This window comes from Pristis pectinata, chromosome 18 (assembly GCF_009764475.1).
Source record: "Pristis pectinata isolate sPriPec2 chromosome 18, sPriPec2.1.pri, whole genome shotgun sequence".
Taxonomy (NCBI): Eukaryota; Metazoa; Chordata; class Chondrichthyes; order Rhinopristiformes; family Pristidae; genus Pristis; species Pristis pectinata.
The window spans coordinates 39,688,501-39,708,164 of record NC_067422.1 but is presented as its reverse complement, the minus strand read 5'-3'; the positions used below and the strand labels follow the sequence as shown (position 1 = coordinate 39,708,164).

General features: G+C 48.5%; 1 protein-coding gene across 1 annotated transcript in view; it reads left to right on the top strand.

Moving 5' to 3' along the window:
• Positions 1-19,664, top strand: part of acsf2 (acyl-CoA synthetase family member 2) — a 174,991-nt gene that overhangs the window by 89,865 nt on the left and 65,462 nt on the right. Inside the window, exons 8-10 of the mRNA XM_052033283.1 lie at positions 810-958; positions 7,402-7,493; positions 13,573-13,649. Coding sequence (XP_051889243.1) covers positions 810-958; positions 7,402-7,493; positions 13,573-13,649 — 318 coding nt within the window. The remainder of the gene's footprint in view (positions 1-809; positions 959-7,401; positions 7,494-13,572; positions 13,650-19,664) is intronic.

The following is a 19,664-nucleotide window of genomic DNA, read 5'->3' as shown; positions in this document are numbered from 1 at the left end:
CTCCCACACTGACCTGTCCATCCTCGGCATTCTCTGCTGCCAGGGTGAAGCCCAACACAAACCAGAGAAACGCCACCTCGTATTGTGCCTGGGTGGTGTCCAACCCGATGGGATGAATATCGACCTCCAATCTTAGGGAAACCCCTGCCCTTTTGCCGCCCCCCTACCCCCACCTCTCCTGATCCTCTGGTCCTCCCCTTTCTTGTCTCCCTTCCCACCCTTCCCCCTTCACCCATCCTTGTGCCTTCCAGGCTCCATCGACCCACCACACACAGGCTCCCCACCCCCCCCACCTGGTTCCTCCTGTCATTCACCTCTCCCCCCTCCTCTAACGGGTCCCATTATCATCTCCTTATCAGAGTCCAGCGCTGGTAACATTTTGTGTTCCTGCTTATCCTCCTCCAGCGGCCGTCTCCCACCTTCACCTCCCCTGCCCCCCACCCCCCACCTGGACTGAGAGAGAGGAGGTGGCCGGTATACAGAGGTGAGGAGAAGGGGGAGCAAGAGCTGGCGGGTGATAGGTGGATCCAGGTGAGAGGCAGATGGTGGGTTCCTGCCTGGCTTCCAGCTCCATTTCCAGGCATCCCAGTTCAATAAACTACTCCACTGTTGAAACTTGATGATTAAACTAGCTTTCATCCAGCAACATTTTCTTGCACATGGTCATTTAAGATAAATGTCTGGGTGAGAAACTGCTTATCGAATAGTTACTTTGAGAACAACAGGTTTACTGTGATAACTGTTCTATGTTCTACCTTCACAGTGAGACTAACAAATTCCCTCGTTTGTTCGTCTCCTTGTCCTTTTAGGATGCCTGGATCTGTGTCCCAGTCCCCCTGTTTCATACCTTCGGATGTGTGGGAGCCTCCCTGATGCTGGCCATTTATGGATGTCAACTGTGTTTCCCCTCTCCAAGTTTTGATGGGCGGGCAGCCCTTAAGACAGTTGTGAGTGAAAGGTATGTGTTTATACAACAGTGACTGGAGTTACATAGAACACAGAACAGTACAACACAGTACAGGCCCTTTGGCCCACAATGTTGTGCTGAACTACACAAACACCTCCTCCTTGATTAATTTAACCCTTCCCTCCTGCACAGCCCATAACGCTCCATTTTTCTTATATCCATGTGCCTATCTAAGAGCCTTTTAAATGTCCCTGTTGTATCAGCCTCTACCACCATCCCCGGCAGTGCGTTCCAGGCACCCACCACCCTCTGTGTAAAGAACCTACCTCTGACTTATCCCTGCAACTGCACCAAGTGCTACACCTGTCCCTACACCTCCTCCCTCACCACCATTCAGGGTCCCAGACAATCCTTCCAGGTGAGGCAGCACTTCACCTGTGAGTCTGAAGGTGGCATTTATTGCATCCGGTGCTCCCGGTGCGGCCTACTCTATATCAGTGAGACCTGACCAAAATTAGGTGTCCACTTCATCAAGCACCTTTGCTCCTTCCGCTGCAACAGCCAGGACCTCCCAGTGGCCACCCACTTCAATTCCACATCCCACTCCCACACTGACATGTCCGTCCACGGCCTCCTCTACTGCCACGTTGAGGCCAGACACAGGTTGGAGGAACAACACCTCATATTCCGCCTTGGGGGTCTCCAACCTGACGGCCTCAACATCGATTTCTCTAATGTCCGGTAACCTCTCCCCTTCCTTTTCTCCCTCCCCCCCCCCACTCCTTTGTCTTCCTTTATTCCCGTGGCTCCCTTCCCCCGCCTTGATGACCTGCCTATCTCCTCTCCTCCCCTCCCCCATTCTTTCCATGGTCCACTGCCCTCTCCTACCGGATTCCTTCTTCTTCAGCCCTCGGCCTCTTCTACCTCTCACCTCTCAGCTTATTACATCTTCTCCCCCTCCCCCACCCACCTACCTTCCCCCATCACCTGGACTCACCTATCCCCTGCCTGTATGTGCTCCTCCCCCTCCCCCCACCTTCTTATTCTGGCCTCTGCCCTATTCCTTCCCTGTCCTGATGAAGGGTCTCGGCCCAAAACGTCGACTGTTTATTTCCCTCCATGGATGCTGCCTGACCTGCTGAGTTCCTCTAGCACTTTTTGTGTCTACCTCTGACATCTCCCCTGAACATTCCTCCTCTGACCTTAAACTGATGTCCTCAGATATTGGCTATTGCTGCCCTGGGGAAAAGGTGCTGGCTGTCCACTCTATCTATGCCCCTCATAATCTTATACACCTCTATCAAGTCACCTCTCATCCTGCGTCGTTCCAAAAAGAAAAGCCCTAGCTTACTCAACCTTTCCTCATAAGACATGCTCTCCAATCCAGGCAGCATCCTGGTAAATCTCCTCTGCACCCTCTCTAAAGCTTCCACATCCTTCCTATAATGAGACAAACCAGAACTGAACACAATACTCTAAGTGTGGTCTAACCAGAGTTTTATAGAGCTGTAACATTACGTCACGGCTCTTGAACTCGGTCTCCCGACTAATGAAGGCCAGCACACCATATGCCTTCTTAACCACCCTATCAACTTGCATGGCAACTTTGAGGGATCTATGGATGTGGATCCCAAGATCCCTCTGTTCCTCCACCCTGCTTAGAATCCTGCCATTAACCTTGTACTCTGCCTTAAGGTTCGTTCTTCCAAAGTGTATCACTTCACACTTTTCCAGACTGAACTCCATCTGCCACTTCTCCGCCCAACTCTGCATCCTGTCTATATCCTGTTTTGACCTACGACAACCTTCTTCACTATCCACAACCCCTCCAACCTTTGTGTCATCCACAAACTTACTAACCCATCCCTCCATTTCCTCATCCAAGTCATTTATAAAAAATCACAAAGAGCAGGGGTCCCAGAACAGATCCCTGAGGTACACCACTGGTCACTGACCTCCAGGCAGAATATTCTCCATCTACTACCACCCTCTGCCTTCTATGGGGAAGCCAATTCCAAATCCATGCAGCCAAGTCTCCATGGATCCCATGCCTCATGACTTTCTGGATGAGCCTACCATGAGGAACCTTGTCAAATGCCTTGCTGAAGTCCATATACACCACATCCACTACTCTACCTTCATCTATTTGTTTTGCCATCTCCTCGAAAAACTCAATTAGGCTCGTGAGGCATAATCTGCCCCTCACAAAGCCATGCTGACCATCCCTACTAAGACTATGCTTCTCCAAATGCTCTTAAATCCTGTCGCTAAGAATCCTCTCCAATAGTTTGCCCACCACTGACGTTAGACTCACTGGTCTATAATAACCAGGATTATCCCTATTATCTTTCTTGAACAAGGGAACAACACTTGCCATCCTCCAATCCTCTGGTACCACTCCTGTGGCCAGGGAGGATGCAAATATCATCATCAATGCCCCAGCAATCTCTTCACACGCCTCCCATAGCAACCTGGGGTATATCCCATCCGGTCCCGGGACTTATCTATCCCACTGTTTTTCAGAAGCTCCAACACTACCTCTTCACCTCAACATGTTCAGCACATTAGCCTGTTCTACGCTGACCTCTCATTTGTCAAAGTCTCTCTTGGTGGTGAACACTGAAGCAGAGTATTCATTGAGGACCTCTCCTGCCTCCTCCACCTCCAGGCACATGTTTCCCCCTTTATCCCTGAACAGTCCTACCCTCACTCTAGTCATCCTCCTGCTCCTCATGCATGTGTAGAACGCCTTGGGGTTTTCCTTAATTCTACTCACCAAGGCCTTCTCATGTCCCCTTCTAGCTCTCCTAAGTCCCTTCTTAAACTCCTTCCTGACTACCTCATAATTCTCAAGAGCCCTGCCTGATTTTTGCTTCCTAAAGCTCAAGAATGCTTCCTTCTTCCTCTTGACTAAATATTTCACCTCTCTTGTCAACCATGGTTCCTTTACTCTACCATCCTTTCCCTGTCTCAATGGGACAAACCTATCCAGAACCTCATGCAAGTTTTCCCTAAGCAGCCTCCACATTTCCGCTGTGCATTTCCCTGAGAACAGCTGTTCCCAATTTACACTCCCAAGATCCTGCCTAATACTGTCATAATTAGCCCTCCCCAGTTAAAAACTTTCCCATATCATCTGCTCCTATCCCTGTCCATGGCTATGCTAAAGGTCAGGGAGTTGTGGTCACTATCTCCGAAATGCTTGCCCACCGAGGGGTCTGTCACCTGATCAGGCTCATTGCCTAGTACTAGATCCAGTGTGGCCTCTCCTCTAGTCGGGCTGTCCACATACTGCATCAGGAATCCTTCCTGGACACACCTAACAAACTCTGCCCCATCTATCCCCTTTACACTAAGGAAGTGCCAATCAATATTAGGGAAGTTGAAATCACCCATGACAACAACCCTGTTATTTTTGCACCTCTCCAAAATCTGCCTCCCGATCTGCTCCTCGGTGTCTCTGCTGCTATTGGGGGGTCTGTAAAATACTCCCAATATAGTGATCGCTCCCTTCCTGTTTCTGACTTCCACCCACACTGACTCCGTGGACGATCCCTCCAGGACATCCTCCCTTTCTACAGCTGTGACACTGTCCCTGATCAGCAAAGCCACTCCCCCACCTCTTTTACCTCCGTCCCTGTCCCTCTTGAAACATCTAAACCCCGGAACGTCAAACAGCCGCTCCTGTAATTGCGACAGCCAAGTCTCTGTAATGGCCACAACATCATAATTCCATGTACTGATCCGTGCTCTGAGTTCATCAACCTTCTTCTTAATACTTCTCTCATTAAAGTAAATGCACTTCTACGCATCCAATGGACTGTGTTTATGACCTATCCGCGACCTATCCTTCCTCACAGTCTCCCCGCATAATGCCCCTGCCTTTATACCAACTGCTCCACCACCCTAACACTCTGGTTCCCATCCCCTCCCCAACCCTCCCCAACACCTCGAGCAAACCTGCCCACATTGGTCCCTCTCAAGTTCAGGTGTAACCTGTCCCTTTTGTACAGGTCGTATCTTCCCCAAAAGAGATCCCAGTGATCCACAAATCTGAAACTCTGCCCCCTGCACCAACTTTTCAGCCATGCATTCATCTGCCACATTCTTACCCTCACTGGCACGTGGCACAGGCTTTTGCCTATGTCGTTAGTACCAATGTGGAGCACGACTTTTGGCTGCTCACCCTCCCCCTTAAGGACGCTGTGGACTCGATCCGAGAAGTCTGTGACCCTGGCATCTGGGAGCCACCAAACCATCCAGGAGTCTCGTTCTCATCCACAGAATCTCCCCTAACCACTGAATCCCCTATCACTACTGCAGTCCTCTTCTCCCCCCTTCCTTTCTGTGCCACAGAGTCAGACTCAGTGCCAGAGACCTGGTCACTGCAGCTTTTCCCTGGTAGGTTGTCCCCCCAACAGTATCCAAAACGATATACCTGTTATTGAGGGGATTGGCCACAGGGCTACCCTGCACTGACTGCCTATCCCCTTTCTTTCCCCTGACGGTCACCCAGCTACCTGCCTCCTGCAACCCAGGTGTGACTTCCTCCTGGTAACTCCTGTCCATCATCTCCTCAGTGTCCCAAAAGTTCATCCAGCTCCAGCTCCAGCTCACTAATGCAATCTGTAAGGAGCCGCAGCTGGATATACTTCTCACAGGTGTAGTCCTCAGAATACTATAGAATACGCCCAATAGAGTGATCGCTCCCTTCCTGTTTCTAACTTCCACCCACACTGACTCAGTAGACAATCTCTCCACGACGAATGCAAGAGTTGTAGAGAAGGGTAAAAGTACAGAGAGACTTGGTGTAAGGGAGTACTGAGGTACATCGATTGGTTGTTTTGAGTTGCCATTGGTGGGTTTTGTAGGGATGCCAACATGGCAATGATCATGTGCACCCTCACAGTATGGGCTTACACACATCATTTGCATGTTCAGTGAATTACAACCCAAATCCCAGGTAAAGTCACACCCGTAATAAAGGAGAAGAATATGTCAGCAAACAATTCAGCAAGAATGTTAGTCAAAGTGTTTGAGTTACTTGGTGTGGCAGCAAACCCTGAACAGGTGTTTTCACTAAACTTCCTTGTCATTCAACCAAGTAAAAATATCCTGTTTGTGAAATCTCTGCAGTCCTGCCACATCCATCACAAGTGGTGGTGGACAATGAAACAACTCACTGCAGGAGCAGGCCCCACAAGTATCCCCATTCTCAACGACGGGGGAGCCCAGCACATCGGTGCAATAGAGAAAGTTGAAGCTTTTGAGTGGATGATCCATCCCAGCTTCTTCCAGCGGTCTCCGGCACGATAGGCTGCATTTCTGACTCATGGCAGTGTTTGATGTCAGTAGGAGATCTACTCTGTATGTCTGACCTGCTTTGTACTTGCCCTGGGTTGTTTGTGTACAAATCATAACTGGGTAACTGGAAGGAGAGCAAGCAGAAGTTCCTGGGAAAAGGGAGGTGAGAATTATGGGCTCAAATCAAAGAGGCAGACGGAATGGACATGGATTGGTCAGGCACAGCAAAGCAGAAACTTGGGGAAACGTATCCTAGTTGTGAACAGAGAACCAATAGGGGATGATATGAGAGAGCCCACAGTGAGACTTTGAGGTCTGGTTGTGAGGCGTTGGTTTGTAGGCAAGGCAGGGCATTGAGGCTACAGAAGCTGAAAACCACCAGACGTATTTCCTGACCTTATCCAGTGGGACGAGAGGCCTGAGACAGCGTTGGCCAGGAATTGGCCATCATGGATCCAATGTCCAGCAGAGGTGGGTTGTGGTCTGACTGTAAGGAGCACACACTTGTAGACCAGCATAGTAGCAAGGATCAGTAGGGGCGAAGGATAAATTTAGGGACCAGTGTAGATGAGGGAGTTGATGTCCTGCTCTGTGTGAGAGGTGTGTGTGTGGTAGGGGCAGGCCTAACTGCTTTGTGGAAGATCCAGGTGCTTGTCCAGTCTCCATGGTGACAGGTTACCATGACCTTGAGTTTAGGAGACTGTCAGCTGGGTATGGATTTCAACCCTCTGTTTTGAGGGTCAGCTGAGCAACTCTAACCACAACAGGGAGGGGTGTCGTACCGGATAGTCCCACCCTAATTTTCACCCGTCCTAGCCCTACCTGTAGCATTGCGTTCTCCGCATTGTGGTGAGCATGAGGCAGGAGGTTCCTCGGGCAAGGAGTGAGCTGGGCAGGGAGTTGCTCCGTTTGAAGACAGTGAGGGCTATGGGAAGGCAGAGAGTGGGTAGGATGGAGACTTGATGGTCAGAAGGAACAAGCATAGACGGTTCACCAGGACCTTGGCCAGAGCTCCATCAACAAAATAATGAGACAAGAAAGTGGGGGAGGTGGTATGCTTGCAGAATAACTTGAAAAGTTACAGAGATACAGCACAGAAACAGGCCCTTCAGCCCATCATTGCTGACTGGCCATCGCATCTCCAGTTGCAACTGGCTGTGGCATTTCTCATGTGGTGTCTGCTTTTCCAGATGTACAATAATTTATGGGACCCCAACCATGTACATTGACATGCTGGGCCAGCAGGACTTCTCTACGTTCGACCTCTCGACGCTGGAAGTAGGTAAGGCTGTGCCCACTTTGCACGAGGGTATATTTGGAGCTCTCTCCTTCCGGGAGCTCTGCATGTTCCTCAGAGATTCTCCCTGAGCAGCCCGCAGACCAAACACCTTTTGGAGGGGTGAGGAGCTGTGTCGAAGGATCCAGCTGTGAAGCCACTCACAAAGTCATGTGAACTTAGCTGAGTCCCTGAGAAAAGCGGAGAGTGCCATGTGCTCACACTGAGTGAACACCAGTCCACCACTACCCCTCTGTTTGAAGCATCACACTCCTTTCACTGGCCAATCAGCAATCTCCATCACACAGACTTGGGCTAACTTTCGTCATGTCCATCACACTCTCACGCACCTACCCTCGATCCACCTCTCACCACCTGCACACACTGCCTGTCTTTGCCAGCACGTCCCCCAGGCACCTTACACGATGCTCGATGACACATTTCCATCTCTCACTCTGTGAAAAGCATGGCAAAATCAGGACCTGCAGGAGAAAGCTGGCCTGATCCCTCGGTGAAGAGAGTGCTAGCCATGATAATGGCTATCGCAGAGACCCTGGCCTACATTGGTGCACAGACCAATCAGGATGGTGTCTGCTCAAACATATTCTTCCTTCCATTTTGCCACCTTTCACTGCTCTTACTGTTATTGTTTTTACCTGTACTACCTCAATGCACTCTGTACTAACTCAATGTAACTGCACTGTGTAATGAATTGACCTGTACGATTGGTATGCAAGACAAGTTTTTCACTGTGACAATAATAAACCAATTCCAATACCAATCTTTGGGGAAGAGAGTTCCAAAGAATCATGATGTCTTAAGGAAAATTTTCACCTTATCTCTGTCTTGAATGTGACCCCTTATTTTTAAACAGTGACCCCTAGATCTAGACTCCCCACAAGAGGGATCCTCTCCACACCCATCCCGTCAAACCCCTCAGAACCTTCCATGTGTCATTCAATGCCCCTCTCACTCTCCTGAACTCCAGCAGATGCAAGCCCAGCCTGTCCAACCTGCGTGCACCTCCCCCCCACCCCCCCGGGACAACCTGCCTGGCCTGGGTCGTATAATCTGTCGACAATACAAAGTTGTGAGGAGGATCCAATGACTCTTCAATGGATAGATCAAAAGAGTGAGAGCTGGAATAATAAAATGTGGGTAAATGTGAAGTATTCCACTTTGGCAGGAAGAATAAAAAAGCGGAATATTGTTTAAGTGGAGAGATTACAGAACACTGCCGCACGGAGGTTGCTGGGTGTTTCCTATGTGAAGCACGGAAGGTTAGGGGCAGCATCCCAGGCTAATGGAACGCTGGCCTTTATTGTAAAGGAGAGAGAGCAGGGAAGTCCTGTAAAGGGGATGGGGTGGAGAAGGTTTGCTGCAACTGTTAGTGAGACCACATGGAGCATAGGGCACTGTTGTGGTCTCATTATTTAAGGTTCTTACACTGGAGGCAGTTCATAGGTTCCTGGGATGAAGGGACTGTCTTACGAGGAACAATTGTGCCAACTGAGTCTATGCTGACTGAAGTTTCTAAGAGTTTAGAAGAACGAGAGGTGATCTTATTGAAACATGTAAGATTCTGAGGAGGGCTGACATGGTGATGTCGAGATAATGTGGACATCCAGAACCAGGGGGCATAGTTTAGCATAAAGATGTTACCCATTTTTTGTTAGAAATGAGGAGTATTTGTTTCTCTCAAAGAGTCAGGACTCGTTGGAATCCATTACCCCAGAAAGGTGTAGGGGCAGGATCACTGGATAAGTGGGAGATTGACAGAAGGTGAATCAAGGCTAATGAGCAATGGGCAGAGGGGTGGTGTTGAGGCTAAGACTGGATCAACCACGATCTTACTGGTGAGTCGGGTTTGAGGGGCTGAGTGGCCTACTCCTGCTCCTTTTTATGAACCCTCCACCGAATGCAGGAGATGGGATTTTACCTGCAGCAAACACGTCACTTTGCATGTCAGCTGAACACAGCATTGCTGGGTTCCAATCTGACAGTGTCAGCCCAGACTGGGCACACTCCATGACAGTGCACACCTGTCCATACTTCCCAACACAACGCTTGTGCAACGGTTGTTGTGTGGGCACAGTTTTGGCAGCCAGTGCTTCGAAACCAAGTTGTGCAGCCTCTGGTTTCTGCTGGAGCAGTTATTGTTAAATGTTACTACATGACTTACTACAAGATGGCAGATATCCACCTTGGTTCCATTTCTCTCTTGTTTAACTGACTCTATTACCCTCTTTGCCTCTCTCAGTCAGCCAGCACTCCCCTGTCCAGTACAGGTTTTTGTATCTTCATATTCTGAATCTTAAGGCCATCATACCTTTATATTTCTTTATAACATAGAGGTAGTCCATTCAGTCCATCGAGTTTATGCTGGTCCTTCAAGCAATCCCGTTAGTCCCATTTCTCCACTCATTCCCCTGATTTTCCAACTGCCCAGCCACTCTGCTGATAATTCACAGCAGAAAATTTACCCACCAGCAATTCTTAGGGATATGGGAGGAAATGGAAGCATCCAGGCGGACACCTAGATGGTCACAAGAACTCCACTCAGACGACACCAGAGGTCAGGACCACACCACTGAGCTACCCTGACAGTGGGAACTGGAATAAGGAGCAGCCATCACACATTATATCCATACAATTCTTCAACAGAGTGCCGCCAAAAATGAATAGCAGAAACAATAGCTTCCTTTTGTCTGTTACTTTTTAAGTAGGAGATATGTAAATATTGCAGAGATACTAGTGAAGTTCCTGAAGACTGCAAGGTGGCTAATGTTGTTCCATTGTTTAAGAAGGGCAGCAAGGAGAAGGCAGGGAACTACAGGCCGGTCAGCCTGACATCAGTGGTGGGGAAGTTACTGGAGGAGATCCTGAGGGACAGGATCTACCTGCATTTGGATAGACAGAGTCTGATCAGAGGAGTCACCATGGCTTTTTGCGTGGAAAGTCGTGCTTGAAGAACCTTTTAGAGTTGAAGAGGTAACCAAAAGGTAGATGAGGTTAGGGCAGTTGATGTTGTCTATTTGGACTTTAGCAAGGCCTTCAACAAGGTCCCACATGGTAGGCTGTTCTGGAAGGTTAGGTCCCATGGAATCCAGAGAGACCTAGTGAGGTGGATTCAAAATTGGCTCAGATGTAGGAAGCAGAGAGTGGTGGTTAAAGGTTGTTCCTCAGAATGGAGGCCGGTGACTAGTGGTGTGCCGCAGGGGTCGGTGTTGGGACCCTTGTTATTCGTTATTTATATAAATGATTTGGATGCTATTGCTTGTATTCACCCTCAACAACAATAATTGATTAGGCACAGAGAGAATCCGTACTAACTGACAAATACCTTTATTGGGTCAGTTAACAACAAGTATGCAAGTCATACATAACTAAATATCTGTGTCAACACCCACTAGGTTTCTCTCACCCTCCCCGAACAGTCAGAGAATAGAAAAGGTAACACTTGTGAACAGGAGCTCACGCTGGGCAGGCGTTCCTCTTGATCCCGACATAATCTCCATGTTTCTGACGTGAGGTCATCTACTTCTGCGATGGTTGGTCTCCAGAGTTCTCGCTGCTTCTACACCCGAAACCCTCCATTCTTGTCGTTTTTCTTATCAGATCAAACTGTTGTATTTTGATTTCATTGGCTCAGGCTCACCTGGCTCGCCTGTGTCAGCTTCTCACTGGGCCTGGCCCAAGGCTACAAAAGCAGTATTACTTTATTGCTCTTTCCCCAGACCTGTTTCTCACATCACTTCCTTTGATCTCCCTGAGACAGACCAGTTCAAACCACCTTAGCCGGATCAGCCAAACACTGGTCTCAGGCTACTGCAGGACACAGGCTGTTCTTTCCACAAGCCTGCCATTTCTACCTAACCAAATAAACAGCTCCTTATTTGGAAATGATCTCAAGTTTAGCTGATCATGGGCAGGGACCTCATTGTGTCCACTTTCAATCGCTCTGATCAAGCCATCCCTGAGCAAGAACCAGTTCACAAAATGGTGGCCGCAAGAACGGTCTCACAAAATGGCAGCCTCCATTCCTTGGACCATGTGGCAAGAACAAAGACATTTACTTTGTCTGCTTCCACTGTTCTTGGCTCATTCCACTTAGCTGATTTGGAGATTTTAAATCTTTCTGGCCAACAGTGCAAATGCACAAAGCTTGATCAGTAAGTTTGCAGATGACGCAAAATTAGAAGTTATTGTTGACAGTACTTTTTTTGCTATTAGAACACTACAGCATAGCACAGGCCCTTCAGCCCACAATGCCGTGACGACACTTCACCCTGCTCCAAGATCTATCCAACCCTTCCCTCCCACATAGCCCCCTATTTTTCTATCATTCATGTAAAGGTTCACAAGTATTATGGTATTATATTTAGCAATTTTGCACATACCACAGTTCTGGACAATTTCTGATGAATGGAAAGGAACAAGCATCAGTACATCAGGTCCAACCTGCCCAACATTTCCTCATGACAACAAACCATCTGCTAGAGGAGCTCAGCTGATCAAGCAGCTTCTGTGGGGGGGGGGAAAGAATCGTCAACATTTTGAGTCGAAACCCTGCAACAGGACTTCCTCCCCGGAGATGCTGCTCGACCCACTGAGTTCCTCCAGCAGTTTGTGTATTGCTCCAGATTCCAGCATCTGCAGTCTCTTGTGTCTCGATTTCCTCATAACAACCCCTTCATCCCAGGAATCAACTTGTGTACTTTGTCCAAACTGTTTCTGATATAAATATATCCCTCTTCAAACAAGGGAACCAAAGCCGTACATACCTCTCCAAGCATTCTTTAATTCCACTTCCAAAAGCTTGCAAGTGTTGGAAGAAGGTTATCGTAGGTAAGGGAAGTGGGCTGAGGAGTGGCAGATGGATTTCAATCCAGACAAGTGTGAGGTGATGCATTTTGGAAAGTACTTATACAGTGTAGAACTTATACAGTGAATGGTGGGGCACTGGGGAGTGTAATGGAACAGAGGGACCAAGGAGTAAAAGTGCGTAGTTTGTTGAAAGTGGCGTCACAGGTAGACAGGGTGGTGAAAAAGGTGTTTAGCACGCTGGCCTTCATCGGTCAGGGCAGTGATTATAGGAGTAGGGACATTATGTTGCAGTCGTATAAGTCGTTGGTGAGGCAGCACTTGGAGCACTGTGTACAGTTTCGGTCACCCTGTTACAGGAAAGACGTGGTTAGGGTTAGAGAAGATTTACGAGGATGTTGCCAGGATTAGAGGGCCTGAGTTATAGGGAGAGGTTGGCCAGGCTGGGTTTTTATTCCTTGGAATTTAGGAGAATGAGGGGCGACCTTATAGAAATATTTAAAATTGAAAGGCATAGATAAGGTGTATGATGACAGTCTTTTCCCCAGGGTAGAGGAGTCCAGAACTAAGGGGCACAGGTTTAGGATGAGTGGGGAAAGATTTAAAAGGGACCTGAGGGGCAACTTTTTCACGCAGAGGGTGGTGAGTGTATGGAACGAGCTGCCAGGGGAAGTGGATGAGGCAGGTACAACAGTATCATTTAAGAAGGACTTGGATAGGTGCATGGAGGGGTGGGGCCTGGAGGGATATGGGCCGAATGCAGGAAACTAGATGTGTGGGCACCATGGTCGGCATGGACTGGTTGGGCCGAAGGGCCTGTATCCGTGCTGTATTGCTCTATGACGCCAGTGAGGAAGGGTCATCTGTGATTGGATGGGAGAATGGGGTAGGGTTAATGGTGACTGGATGGGAGAATGGAGTAGGGTTGTGATTGGATGGGAGAATGGAGTAGAGTTGTGATTGGATGGGAGAATGGGGTAGGGTTGTGATTGGATGGGAGAATGGGGTAGGGTTAATGGTGATTGGATGGGAGAATGGGGTAGGGTTGTGATTGGATGGGAGAATGGGGTAGGGTTAATTGTGATTGGGTGGGAGAATGGGGTAGGGTTGTGATTGGATGGGAGAATGGGGTAGGGTTGTGATTGGGTGGGAGAATGGGGTAGGGTTAATTGTGATTGGGTGGGACTATGAGGAAGGGTTAATTGCCCCATTGGCTAAGACCAAGAGAAGCTAACAGCTGAGTCCTTTTCGCCCTCTGCAGGAATTGTAGGTGGTGCACCGTGCCCTGCTAACCTGAGCAGGCAGATCATGGATAGGATGAAGATCAAGGAACTGACTGTGAGTACTGGCTCGAACTGTTCCCACCTCCCTCTCCACTGATTGGGTGGGAGTGGGGATGGGGGGCGGTGTGACTGCACGGTTTTGTAAAGAGTCAGGTTCCAGGCACGCCACTGAGGATGGCTTCCTGGTGACAGTGCCATGTTGTTCTGCATACCCACACTGAGAACTGTCTCATGTTCAAACGGGATCAGCAGGTCAGGAAATATCGCCTGTAGAATGTTCACCTTCCAGACTGCAGGCGATTTCTTCTTCATTGCTGCAACGTGATGTTGCCGGCAAGCCTAGCACCGGTGGTCTTCAGACTGGAAGGCTAGCACAGCCATTGTAAGGGGTAACCGCACTGCTGTGCATCCGGGGTCACCGACAGTCACACCCTGAAAGACAGTCAATGTAACAGGTTTTCAGGACAATCTGATGGTTAATTGGTCAGTATCATTGATACAAGTTTTTAATTCCATATCTAATTAAACAGAGTAATTACTTAATTACTTGGTACATTGAATCTACATTTTCCCAATGCAGTGGGACTTCTAATATTTCCGGATTATCACAGCCTTTGTCCAAATTACTTGTCCATAACAAACCCCTCCCCAAGTGTGGGGACCAACAACTTTGTGAACTAAACAAAGCAGTCAATCTCCATCAGTTCAAATGTTCAACCTGTGCAGGAGAGAACTCTGGCAACTACAGGTCCACAACCTTGTTCCCCCCCAGGCCTGAGGACATTGCAGGTCACACACAGGAAGGTGGGAGCAGGAGGAGGACAGCTGCCCACCAATCAACACCACCATGGCCGATCTACCTCAGGCCTCGACTCCACTTCTGAGTCGGTTTCTCACCGCCCCCACTTCCTGCTGCTCAAGGTAACGGGGAGGAGGTTTAAAGGGGATCTGAGGGGAAGATTATTCACACACAGGAATAGTTGGTATCTGGAGAAACAAAGGACTGCAGATGCTGGAATCTAGATGAAAAACACGATAATGCCAGAGGAACTCAGCAGGCCAGGCAGCATCCGTGGAGAAAAGCAGGCGGTCAATTTTTCGGGTCAGGATCCTTCGTCAGGACTGAAGATAGGAAAAGATGGAACCCAATATATAGGAGGGAAAAGCAGAGCAGTGATGGGTGGACAAAAGAGGGGAGGTGGGGTGGGCACAGGGTGGTGATAGGTAGATGCAGGTAAGAGGCAGTGATAGGCAGGTGCGGGGGAGGAGGGGAGAGCAGATCCACGGGGGGATGGGTCAAAGGTAAGAAGAGAGAGAAAAAAAGGGACAATAAAAAGAGGCTAGGAAAGGGAAGAAGAAGAAGGTTCAACGGGCAGGGTTTCAGATTTGTGGATCATTGCGATCTCCTCTGGGGAAGGTATGACCTGTACAAAAGGGATGGGTTACACCTGAACTGGAGGGGGACCAATATTCTTGTGGGCAGGTTTGCTAGAACTGTTGGGGAGGGTTTAAACTAGTTTGGCAGGGGATGGGAACCAGAGTGATAGGTCAGAGGTTGGTGCATTTAGTGTACAAGTAGATGCAGAGTGTAGAAAGACTGAGAGGAAGGAGAGGCAGTTGAAAGGGCAAAATTGCAGTCAGTTGGATGGGCTGAAGTGTGTCCACTTTAATGCGAGAAGTATCGGGAACAAGGCGGAGTGTGGGTAGGTACATGGAACTATGACGTTGTGGTCATTACAGAGACTTGGCTGTCGCAAGGGCAGGAATGGCTGCTGGATGTTCCAGGGTTTAGATGTTTCAAAAGGGACAGGGACGGAGGTAAAAGAGGTGGGGGAGTGGCTTTGCTGATCACGGACAGTGTCACAGCTGTAGAAAGGGAGGATGTCCTGGAGGGATCGTCCACGGAGTCAGTGGGGGTGGAAGTCAGAAACAGGAAGGGAGCGATCACTCTATTGGGAGTATTCTACAGACCCCCCCAATAGCAGCAGAGACACTGAGGAGCAGATCGGGAGGCAGATTTTGGAGAGGTGCATAAATAACAGGGTTGTTGTCATGGGTGATTTCAACTTCCCTAATATTGACTGACACCTCCTTAGTGTAAAGGGGATAGATGGGGCAGAGTTTGTTCGGTGTGTCCAGGAAGGATTCCTGACGCAGTATGTGGACAGGCTGACTAGAGGAGAGGCTGTACTGGGCCTGGTGCTGGGCAATGAGCCTGATCAGGTTTCAGATCTCTTGGTGGGAGAGCATTTTGGAGATAGTGACCATAACTCCTTGACCTTTACCTTAGCCTTGGGGAGGGATACGAGCAGACGATATGGGAAAGTCTTAACTGGGGGAGGGGGAATTATGATGCTATCAGGCAGGAACTTGGGAGCGTAAATTGGGAACAAATATTCTTGGGGAAGTGCACAGTGGAAATGTGGAGCATGTTTAGGGACTACTTGCATGGGGCTCTGGATAGGTTTGTCCCATTGAGGCAGGGTAATGATGGTAGAGTGAAGGAACCGTGGTTGACAAGAGATGTAGAATATGTTGTCAAGAGGAAGAAAGCAAGAGGTTTAGAAAGCATGGATCAGACAGGGCTCTGGAGAGTTACAAGGAAGCCAGGAGGGAGCTTAAGAATGGACTTAGGAGAGCTAGAAGGGGGCATGAGAAGGCCTTGGCGAGTAGGATTAAGGAAAACCCCAAGACGTTCTATATGTACATGAAGAATAGGAGGATGACTAGAGTGAGGGTAGGACCGATCAGGGATAAAAGAGGAAACATGTGCCTGGAGTCGGAAGAGGTAGGGGAGGTCCTCAATGAGTACTTTGCTTCAGTATTCACCAGAGAGAGAGACCTTGACATTTGTGAGGATGGTGTATGACAGGCTGATACACTAGGGAATGTCGACGTGAGGAAAGAGGATGTGCTGGAACTATTGGAAAACATTAGGATAAATAAGTCACCGGGGCCGGATGGGATATATCCAAGGTTATTATGGGAAGCAAGGGAAGAGATTTCTGCGCCCTTGGCGATGATCTTTATGTCCTCACTGGCCACAGGAGTAGTGCCAGATGATTGGAAGGTGGCAAATGTTGTTCCTTTGTTCCAACCAGTGAGTCTTACTTCAGTGGTGGGCAAATTACTGGAGAAGATTCTTAGAGACAGGATTTATGAGCATTTGGAGAAGCATGGGCTGATTAGGGACAGTCAGCATGACTTTGTGAGGGGCAAGTCGTGCCTCATGAGCCTGATTGAATACTTTGAGGATGCGACAAAGCACATTGATGAAGGTAGAGCAGTGGATGTGGTGTACATGGATTTTAGTAAGGCGTTTGATAAGGTTCCTCATGGAAGGCTCATTCAGAAAGTCAGGAGGCATGGGATCCAGGGAAACTTGGCTGTGTGGATTCAGAATTGGCTCGCTCATAGAAGACAGGGGGTGGTGGTAGATGGAGTGTATTCTGCCTGGAGGTCGGTGACCGGTGGAGTATCGCAGGGATCTGTTCTGGGACCCCTGCTCTTCGTGATTTTTATAAATGACTTGGATGAGGGTGTGGAAGGGTGGGTTAGTAAGTTTGCTGATGACACAAAGGTTGGTGGTGTTGTGGATAGTGTAGAAGGTTGCTGTAGATTACAACAGGACATTGATAGGATGCAGAGCTGGGCTGAGAACTGGCAGATGGAATTCAACCCAGTAAAAAGCGTGAAGTGATGCACTCTGGAAAATCAAATTTGAAGGCAGAATACAATATTAATGGCAGGACTCTTAGCAGTGTGGAGGAACAGAGGGATCTTGGGGTCCACGTCCATAGATCCTTCAAGGTTGCCGTGCAGGTTGATAGGGTTGTTAAGGCATATGGTGTGTTAGCCTTCATTAGTTGGGGTATTGAGTTCAAGAGCCACAAGGTAATGTTGCAGCTCTAGAGAATTCTGGTTAGACCACACTTGGAGTATTGTGTTCAGTTCTGGTCACCTCATTATAAGAAGGATGTGGAAGCTTTAGAGAGGGTGCAGAGGAGATTTAGCAGGATGCTGCCTGGATTGGAGCGCATGTCTTATGAGGATAGGCTGAGCGAGATAGGGCTTTTCTCTTTGGAGAGATGGAGGATGAGATGTGACTTGATAGAGGTGTACAGGATGATAAGGGGCATAGATCAGGTGGACAGACAGAGAGTTTTTCCCAGGGCGAAAATGGCTAACACAAGGGGACATAATTTTAAGGTGATTGGAGGAAGGTATAAGGGGTATGTCAGGGGTAAGTTTTTTACACGCACTGCCAGCAGAGGTGGTGGGGGCAGGTACATTAAGGACATTTAAGAGGCTCTTAGACACATGAATGATAGAAAAATGCAGGGCTATGTGAGAGGGAAGGGTTAGGTAGATCTTAGAGCAGGATAAAATGTCGGCACAACATCGTGGGCCGAAGGGCCTGTACTGTGCTCTAATGTTCTGTGTTCTATATGATTGGTTCACGTTTGGTGGACTGCACAGTTTTGGGAGCACATTTATAAAGAAGGCATCAAGGCCGGAGAGCGTGGACAAGGTAGATGAACTGGGGTGATGACAAGGGTAAAAATCTACACATGGGCTGACTTGGGAAAGTGGACTATTCCTCCTGGAGTGTAGAGGATAACAATTTTAGAAAAGGTTTCTAAAAACCTTTTGAAACCTTATATAAAAAAAGGCATTTGACAAGGTCCCTTATGGTAAGCTGATCCAGAAGACTAAGATGCGTGGGGTCCATGGCGACTCGATGTTTGGATTCAGAATTGGCTCGTCCATAGAAGACAGAGGTAGTGGTGGAGGGGTGTTAGTCTGGCTGGAGGTCTGTGACCAGTGATGTTCTGCAGGGATCAGTGCTAGAATGCCTGTTGTTTGTGATATATATATAAAAATAACTTGGATGAAAATGTAAATGGTGGGTTAATAAGTTCGCAGATGCAACGAAGATTGGTGGAATTGTGGAGAGTGTAGACAGCTGTCGAAGGATACAGCGAGATATAGATCAGTTACAAATATGGGCGGAGAAGTGGCAGATGGAGTTTCATCTGGACAGGAGTGAGGTGTTGCACTTTGGGAGGTCAAATGTAAAGAGGAAAGTATACAGTTAATGGCAGGACCCTTGACAGCATTGATGTACAGAGGGATTTTGGGGTCCAAGTCCATAGCTCCCTGAAAGTGGCCTCGCAAGGAGAGGTTGGACAAACTTGGGTTGTTTTCTCTGGAACGGCGGAGGCTGAGGGGAGACCTAATAGAGGTTTATAAGATTATGAGAGGGATAGATAGGGTAGACAGTCAGAATCTTTTCCCCAGGGTAGAAATGTCAAACACTGGAGGACATGCATTTAAGTTGAGAGGGGGTAAAGATTGAAGGAGATGTGTGAGGCAAGTTACTTACACACAGAGAGGCGGGTGTCTGGAACGAGCTGCCCGGGGTAGTGGTGGAAGCAGATACAATAGTGGGGTTTAAGAGGCTGTTAGATTAGACACGTGAATATGCAGGGAATGGACGGATCTGGGTCACGTGCAGGCAGAAGAGATTTAGTTTAATTTGGCATCATGCTTGGCACAGACATTGTGGGCCGAAGGGCCTGTTCCTGTGTCCGAAACTGAAAGACATTTGAACAATTGACTGGGGAATTATGGTTGGTGGGAAAGGGAAGGTGCAAGGAAAGGGTAACCGCACGTCCCTGTGGGAACATTCAAAAGCACAGCAGGCAATGAAGAAATGACTGGGAGGTGCACCGGAGATCATGTGGAAGGAAGAAGCCAATGCAACACAGGGGTCTGTTGATAAATTAGTCTAATTTAACCAATTGGGGAATGCCAGGAGGTGTGAATTAAAGCTTTATAAAGGCTGAATGTCAGGCTGTCGTTCACTTCCCTGAGACTGTGGAGTTTGTGGATCAGTTTGTAACCCATGTAGTTGGGGGTTGACTCTCCTGCGTGAGTTCAACAAGGACGTCGATGGGTTTCTGATTGGGGCAGAGATTGCTTCATGTAGAAGGAACATGCTTTTACTTTGGTCCATGTGATCGTCTTGTCTGCGTTTGATTGCCTGAGTAGGTCGGGGAGACATTTT